Source organism: Trichogramma pretiosum, unplaced genomic scaffold (assembly GCF_000599845.2).
Source record: "Trichogramma pretiosum strain Unisexual culture from Peru unplaced genomic scaffold, Tpre_2.0 scaffold61, whole genome shotgun sequence".
Classification (NCBI taxonomy): Eukaryota; Metazoa; Arthropoda; class Insecta; order Hymenoptera; family Trichogrammatidae; genus Trichogramma; species Trichogramma pretiosum.
Window position 1 is genome coordinate 113705 of NW_019641638.1, and position 18886 is coordinate 132590.

Genomic DNA, 18886 nt, shown 5'->3' on the forward strand with positions numbered 1-18886 from the left:
TAATAAACCTATTTAAATGTACCTACATGTAACTAATGACCTGATAGATATCTAAAATTAATTATTCGCTCTATGTAATCAGGGAATGCGAGCTCGATCAGTCGAAGACGATGTCAAGGACATGGGTATGATCAAGGAAAAGCTGAAAATCTTTCTTGACTATGTGGAAATTACTATGAAGCCATCTCTCACGGAAATGGGCGCACAATTCAACAAAATCTACTTTGATACGAATAAACACAGGTACCACATCATACGGAACGCCAGCTACATAAACGTCATCGAACCCGTGGTAAGTAATTACATCGTTATTATTTTTTAATTTTACCGTCGGCTTAAAATTTGGGTAAAACGATTTTTTTCGACTACAATTCAGTCGATGAAATGCAGAATCAGAGATCTACATCTGATTGCGGCCGAACGCGAAGTCGATACCTCCGAATGCGACGAGAAGATCGACGCCTTAACGGAGATCGCCACGTCGTACTCCATTGGCATTGAAAAGTGCGCGTGGAACATTGCTCAAAAATTAATCGAACCCACGCAAAAAGCTCGGAACGATATTTACCAGATCATTTTTGACATTGAAGATCGCGTCGAGACGGCTAAGAAATGCGTCGCCGATGCCACCCTCTCGACGTCGTTCTCCGCCGCCAAGTGCTTGACGAAGGTATAAGATAAAAATTTCCTTCGTTTATGAGTAATTCAGAATTATTACACTCGATTATCAAAAAAAAAAAATTAAATATATTTTTACAGACTATACATGTCGCGGAAATGGCTTGGTTCAAGGCTCCGGGAAAACGCGAACTGTTGGAATTTAAGCGTCGATATCCTTTATCGGTGAAACAATTGGAAGATTGCAAACAACCAAGAGCTATCGAAGATTTGAAAGTCGCAGTCATTCAAGCGGAGAGAGAAGTCATAGACTGCATGTCCGAATCGATCGTTAACAAGGCATTGAAAAAAATCACGTAAATTTGGAAATGATCTAAGCATAATTGAGTTTTTAACCATGACAAGCTTCTCATTGCTAGAATCACAACTTACAATTCATTAATCAGGACAATTATCATATCCTATCATTGTACTTTCGACTAACTTCATCGTTTGAAAAAGTTAATTCATCGAAAACTTTTGAAAATAAATTATGGTAAGTCTTTGTATTGTACAGAGTATTTTTTATATCTTTTCAATACCATTTGAGATTCTGATAAGAGTTTTTGGCTGATTCCTTTTCGCACTTGAGTGAGACAGTATATTTAAAAATTGATTTACAGATACACATCAATATAAACTTAAATCGTTCAAACACAATGAAATGTTACTAATTATTAGAATACAATCAATAACAAAGATGCGATAGATTTATAAACACGAAAGCTGATTTTTCAGTACTGGGGAAAAATTAAAATATTTTTATTTGACTATGTTGAGAATGTGAATAGATGAGAAGATGTTCAATTAGCTGCACTGATATAATAAAATTAAAAAGTGCCGACAGAGGTTCGCGCCCAGATCGAAGAATAATATGACTGCAAACGAGAAGAGAACACATAACGAATGATAAAGTGGTATTTTAGATGACTCGACTTTTTTTTAATCGATCGATTTGATCTGTTACAACGAAAGAAAAAACCAACAAATTGAAGCCATCGAATAAAAACCATGCACGAATTTATTTGTATCACGTGTCGACTAATGCATAATGATTATCATCTCATCGATAAAACGGCTCGTTACTTTTTTGCTTTATTATCAACGCAAAACAAAATTTAACTATATAAGGCGGTCGCTTGGCTCCGTTTAGTCACAGTGTACAGTCGACGAGCCATTTAAATCATGAAGTCTGCCATCGCTTTGGCCGTGTTAATTTTCGTCTGCGTAAGTACGAATTCGCGAGTGTAATTTTTTACCCTATTTGTAAATAACGGTGTATTTTTTTCGCAGGGAGCGCAAGCTCGTGCAGTCGAGGACGATGTCGCGGAGAGGGGCATGATCAAGGACAAGCTGAAAGACTTCATCGAGTATCTGGAAACTCAGGTGCAGCCGTCTCTGCACGACATACCGTACGAATTATGGTTGCTGATACGCGGTACGAAGATACTGATCAACGAAACCCTCATGATGGGCAATTTTCTTCAAGACACCATCGAGAAAACGGTCAGTAGTTAATTTTCACTTTTTTTGGTTCTACCTTACAAATTTACTCATTCGACATTTAGTTTAAGGAGAAGCGAGCGACGGAACTGTACGAGGCCGCCGACAAACTGAATCTGGATACCTCTCGGTGCGACCAAAAGATCAATCCCGTCATGGAGAAATTTTCCGCGTACCACAAAGACCTCGAGTATTGCACGCAGAACACCGAGCCTCGCTACAACTTCATCAATGACGCGCAAGAGGCCATCGACAAGCTTCAAAATGCCTCGCTCGTCATCGAAGGTTACGCGAACAAGGCCAGAAAATGCGTCGAGGATGCCACCCTTTGGTCGTCCGTCTCCGCCGCCAAGTGCTTAGCCGAGGTAAGAAAAATCATATGCGGTTTGTTTTTAGTAATATTTTACCCGTTTATATAAACAAAACAATTGTAATACATTTTTGCAGTCCATACTTGCTGCTGAATTGAAATGGCTCGAGACCCCTGGATACGTGGACTTGATAAAATTTTATGATCGATACAAGAAATTGGGCGATAAGATCGAGGACTGCATTTTTCTAAGAAGATACATGATTATAAAAGGCGAGGCCGAAAAAACGAGGGAAGAAGTGAACGACTGTCTTTTTGAATTGGTAGAAGCCAGCGAAAAGAAAGAAAATCAATCAAGTGGAAATTAGACTCGTGCACAGATCTAGATTGATACCATGACGAACATTAAATGCCATCATTTCATATAATTGTATTTTAAGTAGACTTTAATAATAAAAAATTACAACAAATTACAATTTAACATAAATTAATGAGTTCGATAATCCTAAAAAGAGAGCATAAAATTTGATTAAATGTGTATGGTAAAAGTTATTGCGTAAAGCTTGTCTGCACCGATCAAGAATATTTAAACACAATATTGACAAGTATTTTGAAAATTAAAGGCGAGTAATCGTGTGATAAATTTGTTTAAACAGCATTATAAAACCTAACGACAGTCTCTGAACGAGGCGTCAAAACAAATGACTCGAGAGCTCCTGACTCACTGCAACCGGGCAATCGATAGAGCACTATAGCTGGTACATCATACCGTAAAGTGGCAATTGACCGCTCAGCAGCTAGATTTAATTTCTTAATTATAAATAATACTTAAAAACATGGGAAATTCATGAAAATGTGAGAACAGCTATATTCTTTCATACTTCGAGAGATGCTAAAACTTTTCATCCAAAAAAAATCGCCACCAAGTTATAATTTAAAACAGATAAATCGTTACCTCAATTGTAAATAATAATCGTAAATGGTATGTAAATAGTCCTTCGGTACACGATCATGTTTGTGTTAAAATCAAGCTAGTTTGAATGTTTATTTTGCCGATGAAACAAGTCATAATACCAAAAGATTAGTTTTACTCTTTCAATAATTTCTGAAGCACTAAATAGATTGATCCATCGTTTAATGTAGGCACCAAAATGTATAAAAGTGAAAAGAAATCTGAAAACTGTATCTCTGAAGATAATTTAGATGAACAAAACATTGCTGTTTCAGACGACAAACAACACGTTTGTGATGTTTTTCAGGAAGCATTTACACTAGAATCAAGTATGGTAACTCACAGAGACACAATTCACAATGAAGAAAAAAATTACTCATGCGATAGTGGCAAAAAGAAATTTGTGAAAAAATCGAGTTTGTCTTTGCACCAAAAGTTAGTACACAAAGGTCGCGAAGATTTTACGTGCGACAAGTGCGAAAAAAATTTTGAAAATAAATCAACATTACTCAAGCACAAAAAAATATTCCACGAACTTTTTAGAGATTACCTATGTGACAATTGCGGGAAAAAGTTTGGGCGCAAATGGATTTTGCTTGTGCATCAAAAGACAGTACACGAAGGGCGGAAAGATCATGCATGCGAGAAGTGCGAAAAAAAATTTGGAGAACGAGGCACTTTGATCAAACACCAAAAAACAGTCCACGACAAGTGTAAAGATTTCACATGCGAAAAATGCGAGAAGAAATTTGGATTTAAATCAGATTTGGTGAGGCACCAAAGAACAATACATGAAGATCGTAAAGATTACGCGTGCGACAATTGCGAGAAGAAATTCAGATATAAACGGATTCTGTCTGTTCACCAAAAGGAAGTACACGAGAGTCGTAGAGATTTCGCATGCGACAAGTGTGAAAAGGTATTTGGACTAAAATGGAATTTGCTTTTCCATCAAAAAATAGTTCACGAGGGTCGTAAAGATTTCGCATGTGACGAGTGCAAACATACATTTGGACAAAAGTCAGATTTGTCGATGCACCAAAAGACAGTACACGAAGGTCGCAAAGATTACGCATGCGATAAGTGCGATAAAAAATTTGGAAAAAAATCGACGTTACTTTCACACCAAACGGCGGTGCACGAAGGTCGGAAAGATTACGCATGCAATAATTGCGAGAAGAAATTTGGAAAAAAAAGTAATTTGCTCATCCACTTGAAGACAGTTCATGAGGGTTCCAAAGATTTTTCATGCGATAAGTGTAAAATGAAATTTGAAATAAAATCATATCTGATCGAGCACCAAAATATCGTCCATAATCTCAAAAATTACGTATGCGACAAATGCAAGAAGACATTTGCGAATCAGCGAAATTTGAATGAACACCAGAAGACAATACACGAAGGTCGCAAGAATTTCGCATGCGTCAATTGCGAGAAGAAATTTGGAAAAAAAAGTAATTTGATTTTACACCAAAAGATAGTACACGAAGGTCGAAGAGATTTCGCATGTGACAACTGCGAGAAGAAATTTGGGGATCAAAGCAATTTGAGAAAGCATCAAAAAACAGTCCATGATGGTCGGAAAGATTACGCATGTGATAAGTGTGAGAAGAAATTTGGGGAACGATGCAATTTGAGTACACACCAAAAAGCAATCCATGAATTTCGTAATTAAATATTGCATCATACAAATGGGAGAAAAATTAAATTGACAAAAATAGTCGATAAACTGATATTCTCAAAGTTCGTCTAGATTACGAATGTGATAAATAAACATTTTCTCATAATTGCAAATATGTGAATTTGCATTCACCGTCATATGATGATCCAGTCTTTATAAATAATTTAATGCTTAACCGAAATTGTGGAACTCTTTTCTCTCTTCAGAAAGTTTTAAATACATATGGGTCAAAATAATACTTTTTTAAAAAACCGTGTTCACGTATATCACCGAACTTGACGCGCTTTTAATATGTTATAGTACACGGTAAAAAGGTCCCAAAAACAAACGTTTAGACACCATCCCCCGTCCTACCTCTCATTTCCGGTATAAACGTCAATTTTTTATTTATATTAATTGTGAAGCCCTGCAAGTAATTAAAATATCTGAAAAAATTTATAAAAATACTTTTTAACAATCCAAACAACCTTGCATTTTTTCAAATTTTTTGAGTGCTTCAGGCCTTCAGATAAAATCATTGAAAATTCTGAAAATCGAAATACGGCGATATGAGCCAATGAAGAACTCAGAAATTTTTTCAGTTTTCTTTTCGCATTTAAAAACATAACCTCGATTTTTTCAGATTTTTTCAGATTACCTAACACACTTTTTGAAGTAAAAAACCGCTTTTTTAACGGAAATAATTTTTTTAGGACGATACGGAGCCTCAAAAAATCTGGAAATTGTTTTCTTGGTTTTTTTTTCATCAAAATACAAAACTTCAAATTTTTTCAGATTTTTTAATTGAAGGCGTTTAATTGAATGCTTTTTTTAACAGGAAAGGTTTCTTGAACCCGATGGTTCCAGTAAAAAAATTTGAAAATATTTTTTTTGAATTCCTGATTAAATTTTAATAAATTTCGACCGTTTCAAGTTTTCGATTGAAGCCTCCTAGCAGTACAAGTATACTCTTTTCGAGTGGATAAGGTGTACAATGTAAAATTGTTTGCAGTGATGCTTTTGTTGAATTTTCGTTGAAATTAAATATAACTTCTTTTTCAATTTTATTTGTTTGCTTGCCATAGAAAATTTAGCAGACCAGCTGAATAGTAAAATAAATACAAGATGTAATTGGAAAAAATGAATTTTATTTATTAAAATTAGTACAAAAATTATATATAAAATTGAGCAGATTCAATCTTTTCTCGACTCATTTTTCCAAATGGTACAATGGTTTTTTTTAGCTAAATCTTAAGTCAAATAATACTAGTGGCAACCCCAGTTGCAGAATGCTGAGCAAATGGAAAATTTAATTTCAATATTACAACCTAGTTGCTGACAGGACTGTTTCCTTGATTTTTCATTCAGATGCATACGCAGGATTGTTTCCGTTAATTAGTATTAATTAATTGGCACGCTTTTCGGTGGCATAAGTCGCACATTCTGGCAATATGACTTATGCATCGGAAAAGAGGTCATAAATGTGAACTTAGCACAGTGCTATAAAATGTTGTACGATACTCGTGACATAAGGGACTCTTTTCGTCCCAGCTATTAGGACCCTCGCGTAACCCTAAAGTGTTACTTATGGCCCTTGTATCGAAAACTACTATATTACATACTTTTTAAATATTCTAAAAAGTCCTTATGTCCTAAGGTAAACAATTTTTAAAATCTTCTCAAGACGTGCTTAAGCCTGCAACCGCCAAGCAAATGTTGAATAAATCTCGATTACTTAGATTCTCGAGAATGAACTCGCAACACTCGATCGGCAGCCTCTTATGAATCAAATCGTGAAACGGATCCAGCGCCCAGCGTCGAAAAAATCCTCTTGACATATTCTCGCACACATGTAGAACGCAAGCATTCCTGAACTCCGCAGAGATCTCACACAAATCTAGCGTGCTGGCAAACCCGAAGTAGTCCTGATATGTGAGCAGTTTTTCCTCCTCTTCGGGACGCAACTGGACCAGATCGTAGAGCGACAGACTCGAATTCACTTTTATTTCCTTCGCTTCGCTCCTGAATTTCTCGTCGTCGTAAAAAATTTTTTTTTTCGCCACCTCGAATAATTCAAGTTCATCAAAACATTTCATGATCGTCAGGGCGTCGTTTCGGCTAAATTCATAGCCTCTTGCTTCGAGACGTTCGGCGACGGCCAGAATACCGGATGCCGATTGCATTACACTGATTACGAACAAACGACAAAAATTTTTTGGATCGATAGCGGTTGAAAAAATGCCTTTGGAAAGATCGACGCCATGATCCAAGAGCACGTCGACGGTATCAGGCGATAGCTTCGCTATGGCCACTTCCAATGGTGTTTTACCCTCGTCGTCCCGAGCGTTGACCTGCAAAGGCAGATTCAATTCGTCGCAGATCTTGAACAACATCCCCGCCGACGCGTCGCGGCTACCTCGCACGCAGATGTGCAAAGGAGTTTCGTAAAACTTGTTGACTGAATTCGGATTCGCGCCATGTCTCAGCAGTAACGCGGCCACCTCCTCGTTTTTATAGATCAAGGCCTCAACCAACGGCGTGCGATCCCACATGTTTAGAGCATCGATCCGTAGCAGACGATTCGATTCGTCGCAGGCTCGGAAGAACGTCTCGACTACGGCACCGGGAACTCCTTTTTTGCCCATCTTGTGCAGAGGAGTGTCCTTCTCGTCCGTCGTGGTCGAGTTCGGATCGGCGCCGGCTCTCAGCAGCAACCGCACTGCTTCCCCGTTATTTCTTTGCAGTGCCAAGTGCAGCGGCGAGTAGCCCGTCGGCCTTACGACTTGATTGGGATCCTGGCCGAGCTCGAGGAATCTCGCAATGATTCTTAACTGATCGTCGTCGGACGCGAGGAGGCAGCAGCAGGCCACGTGGAAGTGAGTGACGCCGGTGGCCTCCTGTACGTAATCTACGTCGTATCGGTTGTAAATTTTCAGAAGGTTGAAACATAACCCATCGAGACCGCCGTGAAACCAATCTTCTCTTCGAAGGTCCCAATGCAATTCGAACAGACGATGCAGCGGCGTGACGCGTCGCAACGACGGCCTGACGCCCTCGCGGCACTCGACTTTGCCAGGCTCGTCTACGTAGCCGCACTTAACCACGAAATCGACGAACATTTTTCTTGGATCCCGACTGTCATTACGAAAGAAATTGACGGCGTCCACGAGTAGAAGCTCGATTTGTGCGCGTCGAAAGATATGCCGGAGATTGGGTAAGTTGTCCTCCCAATCTTCGATCAACGAAGAAACTCGACGAAGAAAGGCGAGTCGTTCTTCTTCGACCTTCCACTTGATGTTTTCTTGTAAACTCTTCAACTGATTGAAGCGGCTTCGATCCATTTTTCAACACTGCACTCACACACCACACACGATAGCTTATAATATATAATTGTATTTGAAATATTTTTACTCTTTCGTTCGCTGCGATCGACGCGATATTTTCTACTGCTGTTAACTCAACGGCGTTGTAACGAGTAATGATTCTCTATGAAAAAACACATGGCCGAAGTAACGAGAGATGCAAGTAGCATCAGCTGTGCCCCCTCCGCTTTCTCTTAACGCTTTCTAATTAAATCTTCGATCGATGTACACGTCATGCTACCGTATTGTGTCGTTTCACCGAGCAACTGAAAAAGAAAATTCGGGCCTTACTTGCGATTCGATATTTCTTACGTTGCACCATATATCCCTATTGTTATATACCAATAACCTAGCGTTAAGTATAGTAAAATTTAAATATAATAATTAAAATAAGACCGTCAAATTAACACGTATGACGCTTGATCTCGCGAGTAAAGAGGCATATGTGTAAGACGAACACTAGATCAAGCCACGCACGCGTATACACCCTGTGTATGTGTACTCGCGTGTGTGTGCAGGCCGAACACAAATAAGGCATAACACACACATGCGAGACGAAATTCATGGAAAAATTCGTGCAGCGATCGTGTGACTAATGAACTTTGGTTTTTTGTACTCGTGGAAATAATGAATTGGTAGCTTAAATTTTATTATGTTGCACAAAAAAATTATCAATGATATGAATTAATAATTTTCTTGCTTTGATCGTTTCGAGAAAACACTTTTAAAAAGTCTAAAAAGATCTGCCGTATTTGCTTGTAATGATGGCTCAAATGCGGTAGCGGATTATTGAGCAGGCCAACTTTTATAAGGATTTATTTGCTCAATATTGAAAAGTTTTTTTCGAAGTATATTTAGTTTTAGAAGTCCAAAAAAATTCATCGAAAAAGTCGTCGCCAAGTTTGAATTTTGATCTGTTTTGAATATTATAAATAAAATGTATTAAGGGAACACACCTGTGTTTATGTCTATAAATGCAATAACATGAAAATTAAGGATTAATATTAAAATTTTTGGTTTCTTATGTTAAAATATGTTTTTACAGGTCCTTTTACAACAAAAAAATATGTCTGTAGTTCCTTTTATTATTATAATTCATCCAGGATTCATATATATTGAATTGTATTTTTTAAGACCTTGACCGCTTGATTTTGAGAACAACAATTATTCAATTGGATTCCTTTAGGTCTCAAAAGTTTTGCAATTAAATTATTTTCCACTTAAGTGTAGCAGAATTTCAAGAAAAGGCTTGGAAATTTTTATTCATATAAAAGTACAAAGAAAATGACAAAAATAGCTATTTTAATAACGCTTATTGCTATATTTGGAGATGAGTAGATTAAAAAAATAACTAAATAAAAAATCTGCTACACTTAAGTGGAAAATAATTTAATTACAAAACTTTTGAGACCTAAAGGAATCCAATTGAATAATTGTTGTTCTCAAAATCATGCGGTCAAGGACTTAAAAAATACAATTCAATATATATGAATCCTGGATGAATTTTAATAATAAAAGGAACTACAGACATATTTTTTGTTATAAAAGGACCTGTAAAAACATATTTTTACATCAGAAACAAAAAATTTTAATATTAATCCTTAATTTTCATGTTTTTGTATTTATAGGCATAAACACAGGTGCGTCCCCTTAACTTATTAAATCGGTACCTAAATTGTAAACAATATAATCATAAACGATTTTACTTATTTTCCCTTGACACACTGATCATGTTTACAGTAAAAACAAATTAGTTCGGAAATTGTGCTTCCCGATGAAACAAGTCATAAAACTAAAAGACAAATATAACTCATTCAATTTCCGATGAACAAAACGAATATCCATCGTTTTACGAGAATCCATCGTTTATAATTTGGGCTCCATAATGGATAAGAGTGAGAAGAAAACCGAAGAAATACACGTTTGTGATATCTGCCAGGAGGCATTTACACTAGAATCTAGCTTGATAGTACACCAAGACACAATTCACAGAGATGAGAAAAATTATGCTTGCGACAAGTGCGAGAAGAAATTTGAAAATAAATTAATTTTACTGAAGCATAAAAAAATATTCCACGAAGTTTTCAGAGATTACTTATGTGAAATGTGCGCCAAGAGATTTAATACTAAACATAGATTGCTCTCACACATCGCAAGAGTCCATGAGAAACGCAAAGACTTTGTACGTGTCGAGTGCGAGAAAAAATTTGGACGCCAAAGGATTTTGCTTTTACACCAAAAGACAGTACACGAAGGTCAAAAAGATTATGCATGCGAGAGATGTGATAAAAAATTTAGTGATCAAAGAAATTTAAGAGAGCATAAAAAAACAGTCCATGAAGTTCGGAAAGATTACGCATGTGATAACTGTGAGAAGAAATTTGGGCATTTAAGTAATCTGATATACCATAAAAAAACAGTCCATGAAGGTCGTAAAGATTACGCATGCGACAAATGCGACAAGAAATTCGGACAAAAATCACATTTGCTCGTCCATCAAAATGCAGTTCACGATCGTCGTAAAGATTTCGAATGTGATAACTGCGCGAAGAAATTTGCGCAATTAAGCAATTTAACAATACATAAAAAGACAGTACACGAAGGTTGCAAAGATTACGCATGCGATAATTGCGAGAAGAAATTTGGAAAAAAAAGTAATTTGATTTTTCACCAAAAGATAGTACACGAAGGTCGAAAAGACCACCCATGCGACAATTGCGAGAAGAAATTCAGATACAAACGGATTTTGCTTGCCCACCAAAAGGAAGTACATGAGGGTCGTAGGGATTTCGCATGCGACAAGTGCGAAAAGGTATTTGGACTCCAATGGAATTTGTTTTCCCATCAAAAAAATGTACACGAAGTTCGCAGAAATTACGCATGCGATAAATGCCAGACGAAATTTGGGAATTCGAGCAGTTTGAGAAAGCACCAGATTTCAATTCACGAGGGTCACAAAGATTTCGCATGTGATAAGAGCGATAGAAAATTTGGAAAAAAATCGACGTTGCTTTCACACCAAAAAAGGTGCACGAAGGTCAGAAAGATTTCGCATGCGACACATGCGAAAAGAAATTTACAAAAGAAAGGAATTTGCTTATCCACTTAAAGACAGTCCATGAGGGTTCCAAAGATTTTTCACGCGTTAAATGAAATTTGAAATAAAATCATATTTGATAAAGCACCAAAATATCGTTCACGATAATCTCAAAAATTACGCATGCGACAAATACGAGAAAAAATTTGTGAATCAGCGAAACTTGGACTAACACCAAAGGACAGTACTACGACAGTACAGGAATAAATCGTTAACAAAATGAGCAAAAATCAATTGAGTAGAATTTCAGCCTCGCGCAAAATTTAGATCCAATACACTGCGACTAACATCAAATGCATCGCTGGATCTCATTGATGTCACTTTTCTCATTGCTGTAATTCAACTAAAATTCAATAAAAAAAATTTACATTAAATTATAATTAAACGTAAACTTACACGTTTAGTTTTTCTTAATTAAGATTCTAAATTTTAATTTGCATCAAGCAAGAACATTCAAAGTCAACATTGCCAAAAATTTTTAAAATTAGAGACAAGTAAGCTCGAGTCATAAATCTGTTCCAATTGATATTATAGAATTTACTGGCGGTTTTCAAACGGAGCCTAAAAACGATCGATTCGAAAGCCCCTGACGCACTGCAACCGGACGCGTGGCAAAGCCCTAATTGTAACACACTAGCTCCAGTAGACTATTTAGCAGCTCGATCCGATTTTTTTTTTAATAAATACGTACCGCGTGGTACAAACTGTTCGCGCCCTGAAAAATAGTAAATCTCTTAATTCAAAACTTCTTAATCCCGTGGACCAATACAAAAAGCGGAAAAGAGAGATATACATAATAATGTTCCCAACGTGATTGACGTATACTTGACGCGTCGCTCGCCTTTTATTAAATACAAGTGTGTCGTCGCTCAACTTCGACATCTCGGCTATGCCACTTTATTATTAGCGTATACACACACACACACAAGCCAGTGCGTAAGTGTACTTATGATATATATTTTAAGCCACGACAATTATTCTTAATAGATTCGGAGAAAGGTGGAATTCGTTTTTCACCTCGAGTCGCTTGTCGCGTGTTTGGACCGCTACTGGCGGACGTGCACGAAAATTATCATCAAGCTCCTCGAGAGAAATCTCTCTCGCGTGATTGCTAATTCGTGGGTCGTAGCCGCAAAGAGAGCTATTAATTAAAAAAAAAAAAAAAAAGGAGCGTGCGTGCCACCGTCGTCTGCTTAAGCAGGAAGGCAAATATTATTTAATTGATTCATTTATTAATTTCGTTGGACGAAATTATCCCCTGAAGAAGTCGCATTTTCAATACGATTTTTTATGTAATTTCGTTGTCGCCAAAGAAGACATCAACGGTGCGCAACAAAGAGTGCGAACCTCGTGCAGCAGTACACCCACACCCATATACACACATACGTGCTATGTGTACCGCTACGTACAAACGCACGCGTACGCATTATTATGAGATTAAATGGTGTCTTCGTTGTCGTCGTCATCGAGGGACCCCCTCGCATGTACTGCTGCAAGCATCCTTTTTAAAAATAATTATATTCCACAGGCGCTATATGGGTACCCCTATTTTATATCTCTGCGCGAGTGTAAATAAATTTTTCTCCTTTCTTTTCGTATACGCGTGTGTGTGTGCTCTCGAGTCGCATGCGGACAAAGATACTCACCCACTCAACTCGACCGATTTAAAAACGGTATACGGCATCGCGTGGAAAGCGTTATACATCAAGCGTTCGGCGCGTCACCGAATTTCGGACTCTCATTTTTTTTTTAATCGTTATAAGGACGTGTGATACAACTCGTGTCTATCGCCGTGAAAATCTTCGTCGCATATAATAAAAATACAAGAGGCCGTATCATCACCGTAACACGTTAAAACGATTTTATAATTAGACGATCCGGTAAGCGAGTGTATTATTATACGAAAGATCGTAAACGGATAAAACGACGCGCTGCTGCTCGCTCGAGCGCGAATCGAATCGAGAGATCGTTTACACCTGGTTTTTCGATGTAATTATACAACATACGAGCCTGGTGACACGGCTCATTGAATCCCCAAGTGCCGCTGTGCCGGGGTGGTGGGGTCAACGATCTCGAAACAAATCACGTCGTCGACTACTTCGCACACGCGTATGTGTGTCCCAGGAAGCCTCGCTATAGAAGGAATTCGGCCGAGCTTTGTGTTTTCGTATTACAATGATGTATTTATCGTGTGCGTTCGGTACATGACAAAACAATACTTATGTTGTGTGCTCTACGCGAATAGAGAAGAAAACAAAAACCGATCGTCGTTCGCCCTTTCTGCTGTGTATAAACTTTGCGGAAAAGGAATCGCGATGAAAATGAAAAAAAAGCAAAGGAAAAATAGCCGACGTGCCGATTCACCTGAATCATGTTATACACTCGGTCGAACCTGAATCATCGCATCTCGTCTCGCGGAGGCCGCCGAGCATTATGAAAAAAGTGACGCACGCCGTCATGCGCACAGGATTCATGCGTGTGTACGAATTATAATGGAGTTTGCGGATATAGTACAAGCTCGAACGTGTGCATAAGCGGAATTTTTTTAAGTCTCGATCCTACAGTCGTACGCACGCGCGGGTAAAAAGTTCGTGTGTGTCTTCGACCGATCGAATCTTTTCGGAGTCGTCGTCGTCGTTTAACGGCAAAGCCGCATCGACTCGAGTGGATAAATTCAATGTACACCTATGTGGCACGTACACACATATTCACGCGTGCAGTGAAAGTCGCATTGTCTTCGGGCACGAGTACCACGCGTGTGCGTACTTGTATTTGTAATACTTTCACTCCCCCATTAATTACTTATGTATTAGGATCATCTCTCGGGGTATTTAATGAGGCTATGATTTACGATAGAGAGAGACGATGCGATGATGATCATCTTCGCGCGCGACCGATTCCGACGTTTCCGTCGATAAAACAAACACACGAGCGAAATCTACGCCGCTTATAATATGTACTGTTATACGCGCCGAGATAAAGCGACCGAGAGTTAATACAACCGAGTTTATCGGATCTGTGTCGAGAGCTACGGCTGCTGCTGCTGCTTATGATCCCTTTAACCCGGAAACGCGCCGATGATCGGTATCGATCGATAAAACGAAATCGTTGTTATTATTGCGATATACGCAAGCTGCCGATTTTTGTTCTAATTATAAACTCTCTCGCATCTGCAGCAGCATATAAGGCGTAAATCTTTGTTTCTCCGCTTGTGCATATATTATAAAATAGTGGCATAGTGGATATGCTACGGCGTTTTCGTTGCGCAATGCCCACGTGTGTCTGTGTTTGCGATTTCAGCAAAGGGTCACTCGTAGGAGTTTAAATTAATACACGCGGACACACGAACGCGAGAGCTAGTATACATAATATATAAAATGCACTTCACACGCATACACAAACACAGCGATATACTTTCAAAAAGCGAGTTTCTCGCGCCCACCTGCGTATTATATATATCTATACCAGCTAAAAGTCTATATAGGATATTGCGCAAAAATCGTTATATACTTGTGTGTGTTGTGCTGCACGGGCCCACGAGCTCCATTGCAGCTCAAGCGTTTTGTTATCTTATTTTATTTTGTTTTATTTTATTTTATTTTTTTTTTAAATACAAAAATAAGAGCGCATATCTACGAGTAAGCGGAGCTGCTGCTGCTGCTGCTGTATGCCTGAATTTTTATTAACATTCTCGCGAACGAAATCGTCGTCGTAACTCACCTGAAAAAGGAACGAATAATTTCTGGATCGCACATGACTACACGACGGGCACACACACATACATCCACATGTAATATGTAAACGCGAGCCGCGGCAATAATATAATACGACTCGACGCGGTGTACTCCGCGTATATACGCGCGCGCGACACAACAATAACAAAAGCCATTACTATATGGTCAAGGCAGAGGCGCGCAGGTAAAGGTAAGAAAAACATGATTATTCGGGATGTAACGTCGCTCACATGTATAAGTTATTATAGCGTATATGTATATTATTTATGTATGTATGCATGTGTGTGTACATGTCTCGCGCGGTTCTCCGGACTGGACTTTTATGCGTCTGTCTGTGTGTCTGTGTGTGTGAAGCTATGTGGTCTCTCTCTCTGTGTCGAGTCGAGTGTCCCCTCCCGGCTCATATACACACATTTCCCACTGTACGAGTCGTCGTCGTCACGAGCGCGGAGTTTTCGAGTCGCGCCGAGCGTAAAAGAGAGAGAGAGAGAGAGAGAGAAATATACACACACACACGAGCGCATATATGTATATCCGAGTCGGCCTCAGAGTCTGCTCCGGTCGGGCCGACAGTGCGTGTCGAGAAGGCCCGCGAAACGCGTACCGTATACACCGACGACGACGATGATGAACTTGTGCTCGGTTTAAGATTTCTCTCCTGTCTTCTTCTTCTTTTTTTTTTTTTTGTTGTTGCTGTCGTTGTCGGTGAGTGAACGAGTGAGTGCAGTACGCGTGTGAGCCATTGTTGTTTTCTACAGATAAAAAAAAAGAAAAGGAAAAGAGAAGAAAAATAGTGCAACTGGTGCAATGTTTCCCGCGCGCGCGATTCTTCTCTCGGGTGGCAAAAGTGCAGTGTTACACGCGCGGTGCGCGTGGCATTGCTAATTGAGTGATCTACATTGAAAAGAAGACGAGGAGGATGCTGTAAAAACCGATTGTACCTTCCTTCTTTCTCTTCGTCGTTGTTATTTTTTTTTTCGAAACTTCATCACAAGGTTCGTTTGATCCATGCACACGCAAATAATTTTATAAAATAAAAGCAACACCAAAAATCATTAAAAGCGTATGCGCTCCGCGATTTTAATGCGAATCGAGCGAAATGCGTATGTGTATATCGAGCATAATAAACGCGAGACCGTTTCGGGACAAATGAAAAAGGGGGAGATAATGAATACGAGCGCTCTCTGCGCTCCGTTGCCGGTGGCTGCCTTTATTTTATTTTATTTATTTTTATTACTTTCGTTTGATTTTAATTGAAACGACGACGAGCGCTGTGCCTGCGCGCTGCATCTCTCTCTCTCTCTCTCATAATTGAAGATAAGGGCCGTCGTGGAAAAAAAAAGGATGATACACACGAAATTTTAGTCATACCGATTTCGCGGAATTGTTTCGGAAAAAAAAAGAAACTGAAAACGATAGGACTGCGTATAAAAACCGATCGTCGGTGTCTATCTCGCTCGTGTATTCGTTTGTTTACAAGTTCAAGAAACGATTGTCTCGAACTGCGCCTTTTAAAAAAGAGCATATAAAAAAGAGAAAAAACAGCTCGAGACGACCGACCGATTAGATTACGATCGGTTGAGCACACACACGCACAAGTACACTTTGTGCACTAACGGTGCGTTTCTCTCTCTCTCTGTCTATTTAGCCACCTATTTTTTTTATCGCGGTAAAGTTACACAAGTTAGTAATGTACGTAGGTGCGAGGGCGCGGAATGTTTAACCAGAGATTTTCATCATTCGGTCGTGTATTTGTCTTTCGCTCTTCGTACGTATATACTCCTTTACCTCCTTTACAACACTTTCGTATGCGCCGTTCTAGATACGTATAGCTATACCATATATCGTCGTAAAATTTGTGTTTTATATACACTACATATATCTCGCGGTGACCGGGTCGTATTGTCGTGGCCGCACTTTTGACAATTTGTATATCGCTACACGATATTTACCGATCTCGCGGCCCTAGCGCCGACTTTTAACGACGAATATAAATTAATGAGAAACCGGTATACGCGTGTACGCGTAACAAGCACAAGACAATATCTGTCCCCGCGCGAGATATCGGACCCAGTTTTTGAACCCACGCACACTCAATTGCACTATATACCCAAGTTCTGCTCGGTGTATAATAGACGCGGTCGTAAGAGCGATTATTTTGTTTTTTTTTTTTTTACACAGTCGAGACTTGCGAATATCCTTTTATACCTATATACGTACGTATATAGTTTATCTCGCGTGGATTAAATCAGCTGCAGCGACTCTAATAACGGCAAAAAAACATGGATTTTCCTCTCGGTGGTCGGTTGCGCGCGTTATATACGAGTTGACTCACGTATAGTAGTAATTCGTATAAGGCCGCGCGCGATGACGTCACTCGCGCGGCTCGGCTATATAGTGGTTTCTTACTACATTACAATGTATCCGTCCAAACAGGTATATACTTTGAGAGAGCCAAAAGAAAAGTTTTCTGCATCCTATTAGTTATATACGTTAGAAGAACGCGAGCACGTGTCTTTCTCTCTCAATTCGAGATATACTATATGTAACATGTAACACTCCCTTTTAGTTCGGAGTCGCGCTCCAAGTCTGTTGTTTATTTTGCTCTCTCTCTCTATGACTCCGGTACTGCATATCTTATGTACTGTACAATGTACCGCGTTATAATGTACATTACAATGTCTCTCGATTCGCGCGCGCGAGCTCGGATATGAATATATATAGATATACGCGTGTTTGCGAAGGTGTTCGCGCGCCTGAATACCAATTTGTCACGTGTATATGTGTGTAATATCGAAACGCGTTGGGAAGATTCGCTTCGTCTCGTCGTTCGATGATGACTACATCATTATGATTCATCGAAGGAGCAGTGCATTATAACGAGCCGCGCGTATCGTTCAATTGTAAATGCATATGCGTGTACTTTTTCGTGTGAAATCTTCGCTTCGTAGCTTTGACGCTAGATAATCAAGCTCGTATCGTTATAATAAAAAAAAGGCGAAAGGCGCGCATATCGAGGAGCGCGCTCGCGCTCGCTCTGGCAAGTATGGCAGAAAGAGCTGCGGCGTACACGCTCCTCATATACATCGCACTGGCGTTTTTCGCTGCCCGCGAAAACTCTTTTTCACTCTCATTTGAATTTGATAACAGATATCTTAATTCTGTAAAGTGCTATAGAATCCTGGATGAAAATGCAATCCAACGACGTATATAACATACCGAAAAAAGTTCATTTTCAACGAAATACGAGCGATTGAAAGAAAAATCCACTTCGCAAAAAACGTTCTTACCAAAAAGTGGTCAACCCAAAATAAGTTTCAGACCATTTGCTGTGTTCACGTCATGCGCTTATACGTTGTTATTACGCCGTCGATGTGTATAATGTATATACACACCTCGATCCTCGAATACACACACACATACACATGAGGTTTTTTTTCTCGTGGAATATTATTGATCGATCGATTATTTCCGGTATACCCCGGTAGCCCACTCGAAGCTCTTGGTATGAATACCGACCCGGCGACGACTTTCTCCGAGGAAGTCGAACTGTTTTAGCTACTTCGTGCACCCGGGTGGCCGACTAGGTGCACCAAGTATGAATATCGACC

General features: G+C 39.2%; 2 protein-coding genes across 3 annotated transcripts in view; both read left to right on the forward strand.

The window, feature by feature from the left end:
• Positions 1 to 2109: 2109 nt before the first annotated feature.
• LOC111693782 lies at positions 2110 to 2838 on the forward strand. The gene is made up of 3 exons (XM_023459436.1): positions 2110 to 2163; positions 2226 to 2525; positions 2608 to 2838. The coding sequence occupies exons 1-3, from the start codon at positions 2125 to 2127 to the stop codon at positions 2836 to 2838; spliced, it is 570 nt and encodes a 189-aa protein (XP_023315204.1). The 5' UTR covers positions 2110 to 2124.
• Positions 2839 to 15826: 12988 nt separating this feature from the next.
• LOC106654104 (G-protein coupled receptor moody-like) overlaps positions 15827 to 18886 on the forward strand; it is a 12406-nt gene continuing 9346 nt past the window's right edge. For both annotated transcript variants that reach the window (XM_014373811.2, XM_014373810.2), the window contains exon 1: positions 15827 to 16270. The gene's annotated coding sequence lies outside the window, so the exon portion shown is untranslated. The remainder of the gene's footprint in view (positions 16271 to 18886) is intronic.

Excerpts from the sequence above, each read along its gene's own strand:
- LOC111693782 (XM_023459436.1), top strand. The coding sequence starts at position 2,125 with ATGATGGGCAATTTTCTTCAAGACACCATCGAGAAAACG. Across the intron at positions 2,164-2,225 it reads AAGACACCATCGAGAAAACG|TTTAAGGAGAAGCGAGCGAC; the intron begins GTCAGTAGTTAA and ends TTCGACATTTAG. Across the intron at positions 2,526-2,607 it reads CCGCCAAGTGCTTAGCCGAG|TCCATACTTGCTGCTGAATT; the intron begins GTAAGAAAAATC and ends ACATTTTTGCAG.